This window comes from Perna viridis, chromosome 2 (genome assembly GCF_037379345.1).
Source record: "Perna viridis isolate PV_CMFRI_1.1 ecotype Kerala chromosome 2, ASM3737934v1, whole genome shotgun sequence".
Taxonomy (NCBI): domain Eukaryota; kingdom Metazoa; phylum Mollusca; class Bivalvia; order Mytilida; family Mytilidae; genus Perna; species Perna viridis.
Window position 1 is genome coordinate 39,656,006 of NC_142446.1, and position 13,781 is coordinate 39,669,786.

The 13,781-nt window shown below is 29.9% G+C and overlaps 2 protein-coding genes across 4 annotated transcripts in view; both read right to left on the reverse strand.

Annotated features, from left to right (window-relative positions):
- Positions 1–4,012: 4,012 nt before the first annotated feature.
- LOC148625007 (uncharacterized) lies at positions 4,013–7,975 on the reverse strand. Of its 2 annotated transcripts, XM_088568191.1 has the most exons (5): positions 7,629–7,975; positions 6,785–6,879; positions 6,118–6,353; positions 5,171–5,345; positions 4,013–4,838 (listed from the first exon to the last, which is right to left on the reverse strand). In XM_088568191.1, the coding sequence occupies exons 2-5, from the start codon at positions 6,876–6,878 to the stop codon at positions 4,588–4,590; spliced, it is 756 nt and encodes a 251-aa protein (XP_088424317.1). In that variant the 5' UTR covers position 6,879; positions 7,629–7,975; the 3' UTR covers positions 4,013–4,587. The 2 variants fall into 2 exon arrangements, with proteins under 2 accessions (XP_088424317.1, XP_088424318.1); XM_088568192.1 differs by lacking the exon at positions 6,785–6,879 and having other exon boundaries at positions 7,629–7,973.
- A 3,829-nt stretch (positions 7,976–11,804) lies between these two features.
- Positions 11,805–13,781, reverse strand: part of LOC148625008 (WD repeat-containing protein 81-like) — a 28,691-nt gene continuing 26,714 nt past the window's right edge. For both annotated transcript variants that reach the window (XM_088568194.1, XM_088568193.1), the window contains exon 26: positions 11,805–13,434. In XM_088568194.1, coding sequence (XP_088424320.1) covers positions 13,306–13,434 — 129 coding nt within the window. In that variant the 3' untranslated portion in view covers positions 11,805–13,305. The remainder of the gene's footprint in view (positions 13,435–13,781) is intronic.

A 13,781-nucleotide genomic window follows, 5' to 3' on the forward strand; every position in this document is an offset into this window, starting at 1 on the left:
ACTTGAGTATTCTCATAATACGAAAACGGTATTGTTTTAGAGGAAAATTAGCAAACTTCGATACTTTCAAAGACGAGTGGAGTTAAAAAAATGTTTTAACTATCAGCATTAATCTTATTGATAGCCTACTATCATGAAATAAGAAGCCATAAAAAGCCGGGAGAATCAACATCATTTAGTCGCATCATATTGAACAAAATGTTCATCAAATGAAGATGCCCCTATACTTATATAATTCCCGCTACCACTGATCAGTTTGAGTTACACATAAATTCAGATCATTTATAATTAAAGAGAATTGAGATAATGACGCCTATAAAGTATCAAAACATTTAGTAGTTGATGTTTCAGAGGAGTTGATCTTTAAAAAAAAAAATATCAAGAAAGCAAAATGAAAACTAAAAAAGACAATACATCAAATAAGGGGCAACAGATTTTCACTCAAATATTTCCATGGTTTAATTACACCATGCTGACACGAGTCAGAATTTTCTTAACCAAGCGAATTTTGAAAAAAAAACTACTGTTTTACTACTTCGATCTATTTTTAGGAACGGCAGCCATGTTTGTCCATAGATCACAAATCCACACATACGTTTTGTGTACAATATCCTAAGGAATACATGTATAAAGTTTGGTAAATGTCTAGTTTCAGAGAAATAGGTTTTAGAAATGATAACATGAAAATAACCAAGAAAACGTCATAAAGAGCAATTCCTTCAATATGGATCAACAGAACATCACATAAATTTCACAATGGATAGATTTCATCATGTTTTTAACTACTTTCAGAATTTGTCTTCACATAATTGTTGAAGATATTTATGCAAACAAATCGATATTCCATCCCTTCAGTTAATTTATAGTATCAGCGGCCATGTGGGTAAAAGAGTAATCAAGGGAACAAAGGTTATAGTGGTAATCAAAAGAATGTAATCCAGGGACAAAGACCAGAAACGGAAAACAGACATACACAACAAAGAACATAAAGTAACTAAATTCATACATACAAAGTAACAAAAGCAAATGAGGAACTCGCACTCCACTAAAACCTGGGAACTGTAAACGAATACAAAATCCCCACCACAGTTCTGGGCAGAACACCCTAAGGAATATCAACAAGACGTTTGGTTCTTATTTGTATTGTATCTTCTGGGAAGATGAAATACTAGTAATATCAAGCAAACGGCAAGAACACGTAAAAATTTTATTTTCAGGGGCCGTAAGTCCATATAGCGCCATTCGATTTTTGTGTTCTTTTATTCTGACTGATGAAAGATCATGTCCTTTTGATGGTAATTAACTTCTTTAAGCTAACTGCTATCCTTTTAAAGTTGATAACCATACTTTCATTGAATTATATTCAGCAGTTTTACGGGAGAAGATTTTCGTAAGTAATAACATAAACAAAATCAAACATTGGTAAAAAAAAATTGACCAGTGATCGATCTCATCATGCTGAAGACTTAAACTTTGTTAGAATTTGCTAAACCTTACAGTTTTGGAGGTATATGCAAAAAACTGCTGTCTGGCCATTATGTTTTATTTTTTATTAACGGCGGCCAAGTTTTTTCCAAGAATAAAAAATCAGATAATAATTTTTGCAGAATAACTTAGAAAACAATCAAACTAACTTTCATTGAACTTTGTCCTTTAGTTTCTGAGAAGGTTTTTGAAGCTAACTTAGTAAAAATAGCATAAAAACGCCCACAAAGGGCAATAACTGAAACATAGTCATCCGATTTTCACGCAAATTTCAACACAAGTAGATCTCATCGTGTTTAACACTTGTATTTAGTCAGAATTGGGTTAAACATGAGGGTTTTTCTTTTTATATATATCTAAAATACTGCTAACTCATATGTTCTATTTTTTAGCAAAGACGGCCATTTTTTTTCCACATATCAAAGATCGGAGCATAAAATTTGGGCAGAATACCCTAAGAAAGAATCACATATTTTTTAAAATTTTGTCCAGTAGTTTCAGAGGATGATGACGGATGTCAATCGATAGCTTTAGCTGATAACCCTTGGCCAGGAGCGGAAAACTCAGTTTATTGGTAACAATGGAAACAAGAGGCTCCAAGAAGCCTGAATCGCTCACCTGTTGAATGTTTGCCTTTCAAATTTGGACCCAAAGAAGACTTTGATATGACTTAAGATAAGGTTTATTTCATCAATTAAAAATTTCTTTCTATCTGTCATAGTTTTCAAGATGTTAGCCGAAAACCGTAAAAAAATCATTCAAGGGCAATAACTTTAATAAGGAGTCGTCGAGATCTTTATCCAATGCAGACATTTGTAGACCTTTTAACAAGGATCATTTCGGCGATTGAAAAAAAAACGGTTAAACATAACGGTTTTGGTTATATATGCAAAAAACTTCTGACTGACCCCTTTGTGCTACTTTTAGTAACAGCAGCCATGTTTTTCAACAGGTCAAAAATCCCCACATCAGTTCTTTGCAGAATACCCTCAGAAATATTGATACTAAGTTTTGTTAACACTAGACAGTTTTAACAACATTTTAAGTAACAGTTAACGTCAAACTAATTAATTTATTTTCATATATATAAAAAGAGAAGTCAAACCTGGTTGACATGATGCTGAACACTGAAATAAACTTTCTGCCAGTAACGTGACCAAACATACGACCAGAAAGCAAAAACACAAAAATTCTATTCGGTCACAAGAACAAAAACAGCTTTTTAGGGGAGCACCTCAGATACGGATTAAAAGGAAAAGTCGAACCCTAAACAATTGGGTAAGTATTTGGACAAAATTCAAACTAGAAACAACACTAGTTTTTGATTAAACATTTGACAAAGCATAGAATTCGGACCAAAAAAATCATGAATATCCATAGACCGATTCACAAAATGACAGTTGTTTTTTTTTAAATCCGTGATAAAACATGACCCCCTTTTCTAAAAATAGAACATTGGGGTAAAACTGTAGATTTTTGCAAATATGTATAAAACCATTAGATTTAGTCAGATTCTGACTGATGCTTAAAATGTTAAGCATATTGACATCTACCTGAATACCAATTTCCGTAAAAAATGTTAACCGATATTGGACTTATTGCCCTTTTCTACGTTTCTAATTTCTTAATGCTTTCATCTTAAACATTTTAATATCTGAACCTACCAAACAAAACTGATCAGAATTTGTCATGTTCCCTGCGCACAATCACATTTGAGATTTTTTATCTGTGGATAAACATGGGCCGCCGAGAACTTTGAACATCTTCTCCTCTGAATCTGCTGGAAGAATTGCGATCAAACTTGGCATGACAGTTTCTTATAATATGCTCTATGATCCGTAAATTGGGATTTATGATCTTGCTAAATTGTGACTGCCGTTACTAAAAATACGCCATAGGGGTCAAATTGCAGAATTTTGCAAAGAACAAAAAAAAAAAACAAAAAAAAAAAAACTTGTGTTTAGCTCAAATCTGGCTGGAAGTGATATTGTTCAGCAAATTGTCACAAAGATCTGCAGACGGATGTTTGAGTAATGGGTCCTGAAATAGATTTTTTTCTCGAATTTTACATTTTCATCTTTGAAAATATTCTCCTCCAAAACTAATGGGTGAATGAATTTGACAATTTGAAAAAAAAATATATTACAATAGACGACGCCAACACTTCTATGTGGTTCTATTAAAAACAATAACTCGGCATAATTCAAAGCAAACAATGCCTATATGATAATGGACTTTAACAAACTACTATTTGAGATAGCGCAATTTGTCGTGTTTGTCATTTTTAATTGCTTTTTTTCATAATAAGCAATGGTTTTACTTTGGAGAGTTTATTTAATGCTAATTTTATGACTTTTCAATTGTTAAAATTTCTATCACTTTGATTACATAAAAAAATTCTGAATTTGTTTAGACAACAATTATTGAAATATCGATCTGCACATGATTAGTTGTGCCATGTTCAGTTCTTTGTCCGTGCAAATTTTATTACATCAGTATATTAAGAAGGAAAAAACGCAAAAACACATACCATATTACTAAGTTTAAAATACAAAAACTTACATCATACAATGGAAAATAGATACGTTAAGGTGAAAATTAAAGCTTAAATTTATAAATGTACATTTAAAAAAAACTGATATTAAATAAAATATGAGAAGACCCAACGAGAAAAAAGTCGTCGAACATAGTCTACATCATGCGCGGAAAGAGACGTGTTATAAACACACATATAAAAACATGTCGAGTCATTTAAACTGAAGAAGCGCAACTTCTGTTTAGTCATTATATACATTTGGTGTTACACTTATTTGCAAGTGAGCTTGTTTTCTAAGAATGATCTAATAGTCTGATATAACCTGAATGACAGCTCACAGAAATCAAGTTCTAGTTTTCATTATTTTACGGCATTGACAAGACACCACTAGATTCACATCGGATAAATCAATCTCTGGTGACCTTACCGACATAATTTGCATAGCTGGGTATATATCTTGTTCCTGAATGCACTATCTATATCTCGTAAGTGGAGAGAACCTTTGTGCATCATTTGTAAGGCATATCTTGTATGTTAAAAAATAACCTCCAACATGGCAAATGCAGTCAGTTTCTAAAATTGAAATGGTCATTTTCGGAGAGATGGACGGAATCCTCGGTCACCACATGTAAAACACCCCGGTCCGTGTTATTTAGTACTCCCAAAACAACCCCATCAGTTCTTTTCGGACCAAACACAGAGGTGTAGCACGATCGCATAACAGTTCCCCATCCACAGCACAGAATTCCAGACACAATTACTATAACTGAAAACACTATAGACGCTATTACTCCAACTACAATCACAAACTCTAAATCTGAAAGTGCAGGAAATATTATACAGTATACAAAAAAGTATATTTTTGACAATGATAATAAATTTGACAGAATATTACTATTTATGAACAGTTTTAAAATCAATAAGCACAATTGTAGTGTCCTGTTACAAAAGAATACATGCTTTTGAATGCAACCAAGGTGCCGAGCCTTTCTCCATCCTGGATTTTTTTTAGGAATACTAATTACCTTGTTATTACATACCTACAGTTTGATTCAAACGTATCTACTATTGGGCTTGTTTTTGGTTTTGTTTTGTTTTTGTTTTTTGTTTTTTTGTTTTTTTGTTTTTTTTTTATATAATACAACTTACTTCCAATTTTATCGTCGGCATTTAAAGATGTTAGTTCTTTCGCGTAGATAGTGATTCTAACTTTTGAGCTAGAATTCTCTTTTGGTATTATCCCACTGAAAGGCTGTAATTTTATTTTGATATAACTCTTGTCGCAAAATTCATCCACTGGTAGAAGATCATAACAGTTATATCGCTACAAAATAATTGAGAACTCAATAAAGATAGGATAGCACAAGAACGAATGTTAATGGATATGATAAAAACAAGTAGTTCAAGTCAAACGATACTTTAATAAGAGATAATCACCCAAGCTTCAGAACCGAGTATAATTATTACAATAAAGGACTAACTCCGAATCTCCCGAATGTGATTATACTTGTGGTCAAATGCCAGAATGACATGCAATTTGTACAATATTTTGGCTGACAGAGACCACGACAACAATAAAGTTCCAATTGCACTTATCCTTTGTTTTTAAATTGACTTGCAGATGGCGTGTTTATTTTTAATATGAGGCAGATCTAACCTGTAAGAAGATAATGTTGAAATTGTTATATTTGAAAAAATAATAATTATTGTGCGTTTTACTTTGCGTCAATATGGATTTATCATTTTTCTTTATTAAACAAAACTTGAAGACGTGAACTATAAACGGATAAACATTTTGTTATCTTTTGTTAAAGATACGAAACTAGTAAAGATCCTTACTCAGTATTACAGGTTAACTTCCTGTCAGACTGAAATCGGGCTCTCAGTGCTTCTGCTTCTCTAAGGTCAAATGTTTAATTCGCACATATTTGAGAAAAAACATAGTGTATATAAATGGTTGTCATGTCGATTTTTCATGGCAATGAAATTATTTTTGTTCTTGGTCTATCGATGACTGATAATATAGACCCATGGCCATATAAATAGACGGATAAAATGAAAGGTCGTAAATTTTTTAAAAAATCAGCTTTACTCACCTTTGTGTCATGACCAAAAATCTTTGCAAAAATGACTTCTGGACCGTTGCAATTGAGTGAAAGCACTGATATTTTGGCACAGACCTCGAAACTTGTAAGACCGTAACTGTTTAATTTAAAATTCATTGAGCAATGTGGGTCGTATTGCTCGCCATTCCAGCTGACAAAATATACATCATACTTGCTGTTTACCAGGTATATATCTCGATGACAGTCTCTCCACATGAATCTTAGATCTAAAAACCAAATACAATAGTATCTAATTAAATAAGTTGCGCTTTAATTCATACAAAACAGTTCTCTTTTATTATGCGAATTATAAAAAATGAAATAGTAATTGATATAAGATATCTGGAAACAATCTATCTTAACCTATAAGCAATTATAAGAAGTATTGTGAATGTATCTATTATCGATTGTTGTAAATCACAAGACTAGTTTGATTGATAATGATAACTATTGATGAATCATTTCAGATTATCATTGTCAACATATAACTTTATGCTATAGATTATTACTAATAGCAATGATTGTTGTGATAACCTTAACTTAAGAAATTTCAATAATGCCTAATGTATTTGAGGCATGTATCATCTGACAGTATTGTTATTGCATGTGTCAAAATTCATGTGTAGTGAGAAACGAATCATTGAAGAAACTGACATACCTGTTCCACCTGAGATGTCGACTAAACAGATCAATAAAGAAAAACTATGGTTAAATATTCGCCACGATAGGGTTTGTGTTGAGGAAGAAATCATCCTGAAAATAAATAAATAAATAAATAAATATATATATATATATATATATATATATATATATATATATATATATATATGGTGTAATCAGTATTTTATGATGACGTTCCAATGGTTAATTTGGTTCAAACTAGTCATAATTGGAAAACATCTCAGGAGCAGTTACAATGCACCAACCAATCTTTCTAAAACGATTTAAATCAGGTATTGAGGACAGTAACAATTAATTCGTATACATCCTTAATCTAATTTAATTTGAATGGAATGCAACCGAACTTTGCATACCCCGCGTCTCATAGAAAAAACTGTTTTACATATTTGAAGTTTAAAAAATGAGAGCGGTACAAGTCGTTAGTGAAATGTACTTTGTTTTCGTGCTATAAAATTTCAGGACTTTATCATTATTTCTCATTTCTTTTTAATTGTTCAAATCGTAGTTTAAATCTCAATTTCACATACTTCAGGAATAATTTTTATATTTACGACCAGTCAAATATATAAATGTTGATGTGATGCATCTTCATAACAAAATTCAGCAAAATAGAATCAAAACATATCGCATAATTCAACGCCAATTGCGACTGGAGAAATTTTGAATTCACAACAAATATTTTATTATCAGTCCTTGGAGTAACTCGTGATAAAATGAACAGAAAACAGCTCATCAATATCAGGAACGTTGTTTTCCAAATGATACCGGCCAGCTGAATTTGAAATGGCGTTTAGAGAATAAGGATAATTTGTTTCACTTACCTTAATCATTTAAAATAAAAGATAGTTGTTTCCGCATTAATAGCACTCTTAAAAGTCAATATTTTTATGATAATTTTGTGTAACTACAGAATTTCCTTGTTTGTCATTATCTGGAATCGATATTCCACGATTGTAATGAATTATCCGATCTGCCATTGTCACTGTACGGTGCGCGCTAACTAGATATGGTCGACTACATGACCAAAATAGATTGCTTGCAGTTCCATGATTATTTTTTAGTAATAGATAATGATTTCTTTGATACTATTACATTAGATAAAATTGTTGAATGTTATGCTTTTAAATGCTAATATTTTGTTTGTAATACGTGAAAATTTTTAGTTTTAAATACAGCTACATAATAAATCAAAGAACTATTAGATTTTGATCTGAAGATAACGTCAACAAAAAACGTATAGATGTAATAGCAAGCGAAGTAGATTGCAAGCAACTCAATTATTCAATAAAGAATCACACAAAGTTATCTCTTTGATGTTGAAATGAAAACCAATGATACTAATTAACATGTTTCTCACTACTCTAAATTTATATTACCGATGTATAAAGCTTTTAAAATATAATATATACACTGCAGTCAAAAATACACATTTTGGAATCATCGTATTATTTTCGAATGAAAAGTAAACATTAAACAAAATAAATGAAAAGGCATAATGAAGTGAACGGCATCCTATTATTTCATTTTATTTTAGTATTGTGGGCCTTTTAGTTATATTTCACTTCTTTGTTAAAAAAAAACGTAATGTAAGCTCCCCATTTAATTTAAAGTTTAAGATTGCTATTAAGTAAATGGACCTCACCCGGAAGATCTGTACTCCTTATATCAAATAAATAATGAAAGCTATTTACCTTAAACAAAAATGCATTGGAAAAGGACATACCAAGAACATCTATCTTTCCTGTGTTTGTTTTTGTCTGCTTTTAGATATAGTCAGTTGTACATTTTGCAATATTACTTTTGTATTAAATACTAGCTTGGCTCATGATCATTACAAACTTGCCTATTAAAAATTATCAAATTTCACGAACGAAAGCATTATATCTAATAATGGAAATAAAAATAAATGTAACAATATTAAATTTCTGAATTATTATAATTACTTTTAAAGGGTGTATATCTAATATTAAAATAATTGAATAGATGACGGTGTGACGAATAGTGTCAAGAAATGTGGTAGATATCAAATTAATATCATATTGGAAGGAACAAATATGAAAAACTTGGTTTTTTTTTGTTTGTTTTTTTTTGGCAATTTGTGCCTAATGTTCTTGATGTAAGTTTGTGTTCACAAAAAAAAAAAAAAAGATTTGAAGAAAAATAAACTGTTATCACAAAGATAAGTCTCGCCTGTTCGATACTGTCATTATAATGGTGCATTTGTTAAATACTATTTTTGTGTTGCTTTCATATTTCGTATAATAATATGAACTTACAAAATTATCATTTTGCAACAAAGATAAGTCTGAAATTACAAAATTATCATTTTGCACTAGGCGACAGATGGATGAACACTAAACTAAACTTTTCTGGATGCCATCACACAATACGTCACCACTTCGTGTGGCATGGTATAAAAAGTGGTCACATAATTACAACATGTTTGATGACTAAATGTATATAATATTACGAAATAAGAAAGGACTGAGGAATTGGAATATCTGACAAATTAAAGATGAGAAATACTACAAGTGGAAAATTCTTTTTATAATAACATGTGATTATGAATGGCAAAAATGTGAGTACCTGAGGAGTAATTGCTTTTTATTTCATCACATTAAGATAGTTGGGATTTACGTAAAGATGGAATTCAAATAAAAATGTCTGCATGAACTATAAGAAAACCTTAACATGAACTTTTACATTGAATTTTCTAAGTCAACATATATGGCAAGCCAAAGTGGACAAAAATCAATATTTTGTAATACTAGAAAAGGAATTTTTTAATATTACAAAATCATTTTTTTAATATTAGAAACTATTTTTTATATTAGAAATTAACTTTGTAATAATAAAAATTCATTTTCTAATATTACAAATTCCTGATTTAGTAATATTATAAATTATCACACATTTTGTAATATTACAAATTGAATTTGTAATATTAGAAAAGGAATTTGTAATATTCGATAATCACTTAGCAATATTGCAAAATCAGTCACATTTTTTAATTTTACAAATTGATTTTCTAATATTAAAAAATCGTAATGGAATACGACAAATCCATTTTCTAATATTAGAAAATCAATTTCTAATATTTAAAAGTAGGTTTTTAATATAAGAAATTCAATCGATTTTTTAATATTAAAAAAGTAACAAATTAGAAATCTAATTTGTAATATTTGAAAATAAATTTGTAATATTAAAAAATCATTTTTAATATTAGAAAACACACTTTTTAATATTACAAAATCATTCTTTAATATCCGAAAAATATTTTTTAATATTAGAAATTCCTGATTTAGTAATAATACAAAACCTCACACATTTGGTAATATTACAAATTGAATTTGTAATATTAGAAAAGGAATTTGTAATATTAGAAAATCACTTCGCAATATTGCAAAATCATTCACACTTTTTAATATTACAAAATCGTCATGAACACAACAAGTCCATTTTCAAATATTAGAAATCAATTTCTAATGTTAAAAAATTCAACTGAATTTTTAATATTAAAAAAATGATTTTTTAAAAATGTTTTGTGATATAAGAAATCTAATTTGTAATATTTGAAAATGAATTTGTAATATTAAAAAAATCATTTTTTAATGTTAGAAATACATGTATTAGAAATGTTAGAAATACTCATTTTTGTCCACTTTGGCTTGCCATAAACATACCATGACTGTGGGTATATATGCATAAAATTGGTATGAATTTGTAATACAATGATGGCACCAAATATCATTGACCTAGTATAAGGGGCTCAGGTTTAAATGAACTTGTCAGAAAACTTGATATTAAGTTTGTGGACACCGTCGCTATCGTTGCTGTAAAAACAAAACCTGAGCCTCGCCTTCGACGAATTTCGTTGCAGGCGAGACAAAAATTGTAATTAGTGCAAAACCAATAAAAGTATATGGCTACAGAAAGTATAGAAATATATACATGTAACAGTTTTCATTGTTTTCTGGCTGGTCAATATAAAGATTGTTTTTATATCTGCTTAAGGTAGATCATTACTATTACACAGAACCTTCTATCTTAGGTTGACATGAAATAATATATGTTAAAATTACATTTATTTTAAAAATCTCTTTGAAGGAAACAATTTTGGGGTTAAATAATTCACAGAAATTTAATGGAAATTCTTTTTTACAAGAAAAAAAGTTTGGGACACACAATTCCTCTTCTGAAATACTAGTATGAAAAAATGTCAGTTTTAAGAAACTCGAAAGCTAGATTTTAATAGTTTGTGAAATAGTCCAAATTTTCTACAGAATTTACATAAAATCTTGTAAAAATCGCCTACATTTAGGCTCAATATTATCTTGAAATCAAGTCTAATGACCTACGTTTTTCTGTATTAAAATTTTATAGTATGTTCACTTGAGGAGACCTTCAATGTACATATTAGGAGAATCTATAGACAAAAATATTTGGTAAAGATCTACCTTAACTGGATAGGGGGTCAAGGTCAATTTTACTGTTCATAGAAGTTTTTTCACTTAGATATAAAATATTGATATATCATACAGTTGTTATTAAGGTTACTGTTTAAACATGTCATTTCTAAAGATCTTTTTTTTTTTTTTGTACACGTATTATTTTTTATTGCTGACTTAAGGAGGTAAGCCTAGGGTAAGAGACATGACTCTTGAAATCATTGGTATGTTTGTATCGTATTCAATTTCACCTAAGTTTATCAAGCTTTCATTTGAAACAGAATGAAATCAGTCCAAGTTACGTTGATGCTTATATGAGATTAATAATATAAAATGCTGAATACCAACATTCCAATGATATGTAAGAGTTGTGTCCCTTACCCTAGAACTGGCTCCTTAAAAGACGTCTGGTAAAATCGTGAGTGGCTCCAATGTTTTTTTTTTCAAATATCATAATGCTGCTATCTTAGAAATAGGAATATTTGTTTTAATGAACAACAGGATTTGTATCTCATTAATTAAAGATTGAATTTATAAAAAACCTTGACACCAGCTAGTGTATTTTTTTTAATTTCAAATACTTTTAACAAAGAAAGCCACTTACTTTTAAAATATTGCACATTCCTAAACATTTGCAGCATGTGAACACCATCAAGTTGATATGAAATTGCATAAGCTTTTACATTCAAATAGTTCTAACTCATAAAAACTTCTTCTAAGGGATAAACTTTCCATTTTTACATTAACCCTTTTCAATATTTCTCAATATGTATAAAAAACATTCAATATGTGTTGTTTTACATTCTTATTTAACACAATTCTGTGTTGATAAACAATTTGTGACAATTTGATTCTGTTTACCTAATACAAATTCTTTATTTGTTGCACACATTATGAATTGAACCAAATATTTTCTTCACTTCATATACTTCAGCTTTATACATGAAGAAAAGCTTTGTTAATGTGTCAATTTAATTCTGTTTTCCAATATCCCATGGCAAATTTCTAAACCTCATAAAAAGGGAAGTTTAACCCATTATGTATTTGATTAAATGATATTGAAATAATTCAATCCAAAAAGTCCAAATGAGGATAATAATGCAGTTTGTATCAATAAGGCCATTATCCTAAATTCTCTGACACAGATAGAAATATAAAGTACATAGTGTAATAAAGCACATGTATAAAAATAAAAAAATAACTGAAGTAATACCTTGAGAATGTTAAATTATGTATTAAATAAACACATCTCCTGCAAATAAAACAAGCAATACACAGAAACAACTAGACCAAACAAAAGATATGTGAAACGTCAAATAGCAAAATACAATGTGATGGTTCTTTTATTCACGACTACCAATTTCCGTTTATTCGTAGAGCTTTGAATTTGTGAATTTCAGAACAGCCACAAAGTTTTCAATGCAAACTTTACATTTCCATAGAACATTGAGTTTATGGTAAGGCAAAAACTGCAAAACTTGGTATCATACAAAAACAGTTCTTCTTAAAATACACAATACACACACATCAGCTTCACATAATACACATCCATAAGTGATACAATACACAAACATGATTTGCACATTACACTAATAATTGGCAAAACACACACACACACACACATGATCAATGATCTGCATACAAGCACAGCCATAATATACAATTACGGCCCTCTGAGGAGGTGAATATCCAAAATTGTCAACCCGATCTAGGGTTAGAGTGCCGTAATTGTTTTATTATACCGAACAAACAAAGGACTGACAAAAAATGCATGGTTTCAAATGTGGTAGGCCATCCTTAAAAAAATGTCAATGGGTTATTCACCTGCTCTTGTATTTTTGATTGGTTATTCACCAGTGAATAATAGAGTTATTCATTGATGGCATGAATTTTGGGGGTTATTCAACCTTTCTTGCGATGAAAACTAAAAATATCCAAATTAATCAATGTCACATGATTATATTTCATCCAATAGAATTAATCCTTTATTATGTAAGGTATAATAATATTGTTTATAATCTTTGAACTCTTCACATGAAACAAATATGTCTTAACAGAATAATGATACTGTGCCATTGTCTGCTCCAAGGAGTAACATTTTGTTTAAGGGGAATAAAGCCATACTAGTTAGTACTCCTCTTAATGTATCTGATCTGAGCTTTTCTCCAGTAAACATACTCTGAAAATAAATGTATTAACAGATCAGTTCAAGTGGAATAAAATTACTTTCAAGTTCAATTTTTAAAATAACTTTCAATGGGAGTTATTCAGTGCCAATAAAATCACATTACAGAAAAAATCCAATGATACTCTTAGCTGAATTTAATTATGTTCAAATCAACACTCCCAAAATGTAGAGGAATTGGTAAATTGCACATAAACACTTCAACAAAAGTGTTTAGTTTTCAATTCCATACACAATCTGCATGATTCATCATACAATTACCATACAAAGCTCGTTCATAAACATACACTACACAATAGCTGCTACAGATGAAATTCCATAAAAACATTGGTCAAGTAAGA

Bases quoted from the DNA above. Each gene is read 5' to 3' on its own strand.
- LOC148625007 (XM_088568191.1), bottom strand. From the start codon at position 6,878: ATGATTTCTTCCTCAACACAAACCCTATCGTGGCGAATATTTAACCAT. The intron at 5,346-6,117 runs GTGAGTAAAGCT...ATTATTTTGTAG, and splicing joins TTTTTGGTCATGACACAAAG to CGATATAACTGTTATGATCT. The intron at 4,839-5,170 runs GTAAGTTGTATT...CTGCACTTTCAG, and splicing joins TGCCGACGATAAAATTGGAA to ATTTAGAGTTTGTGATTGTA.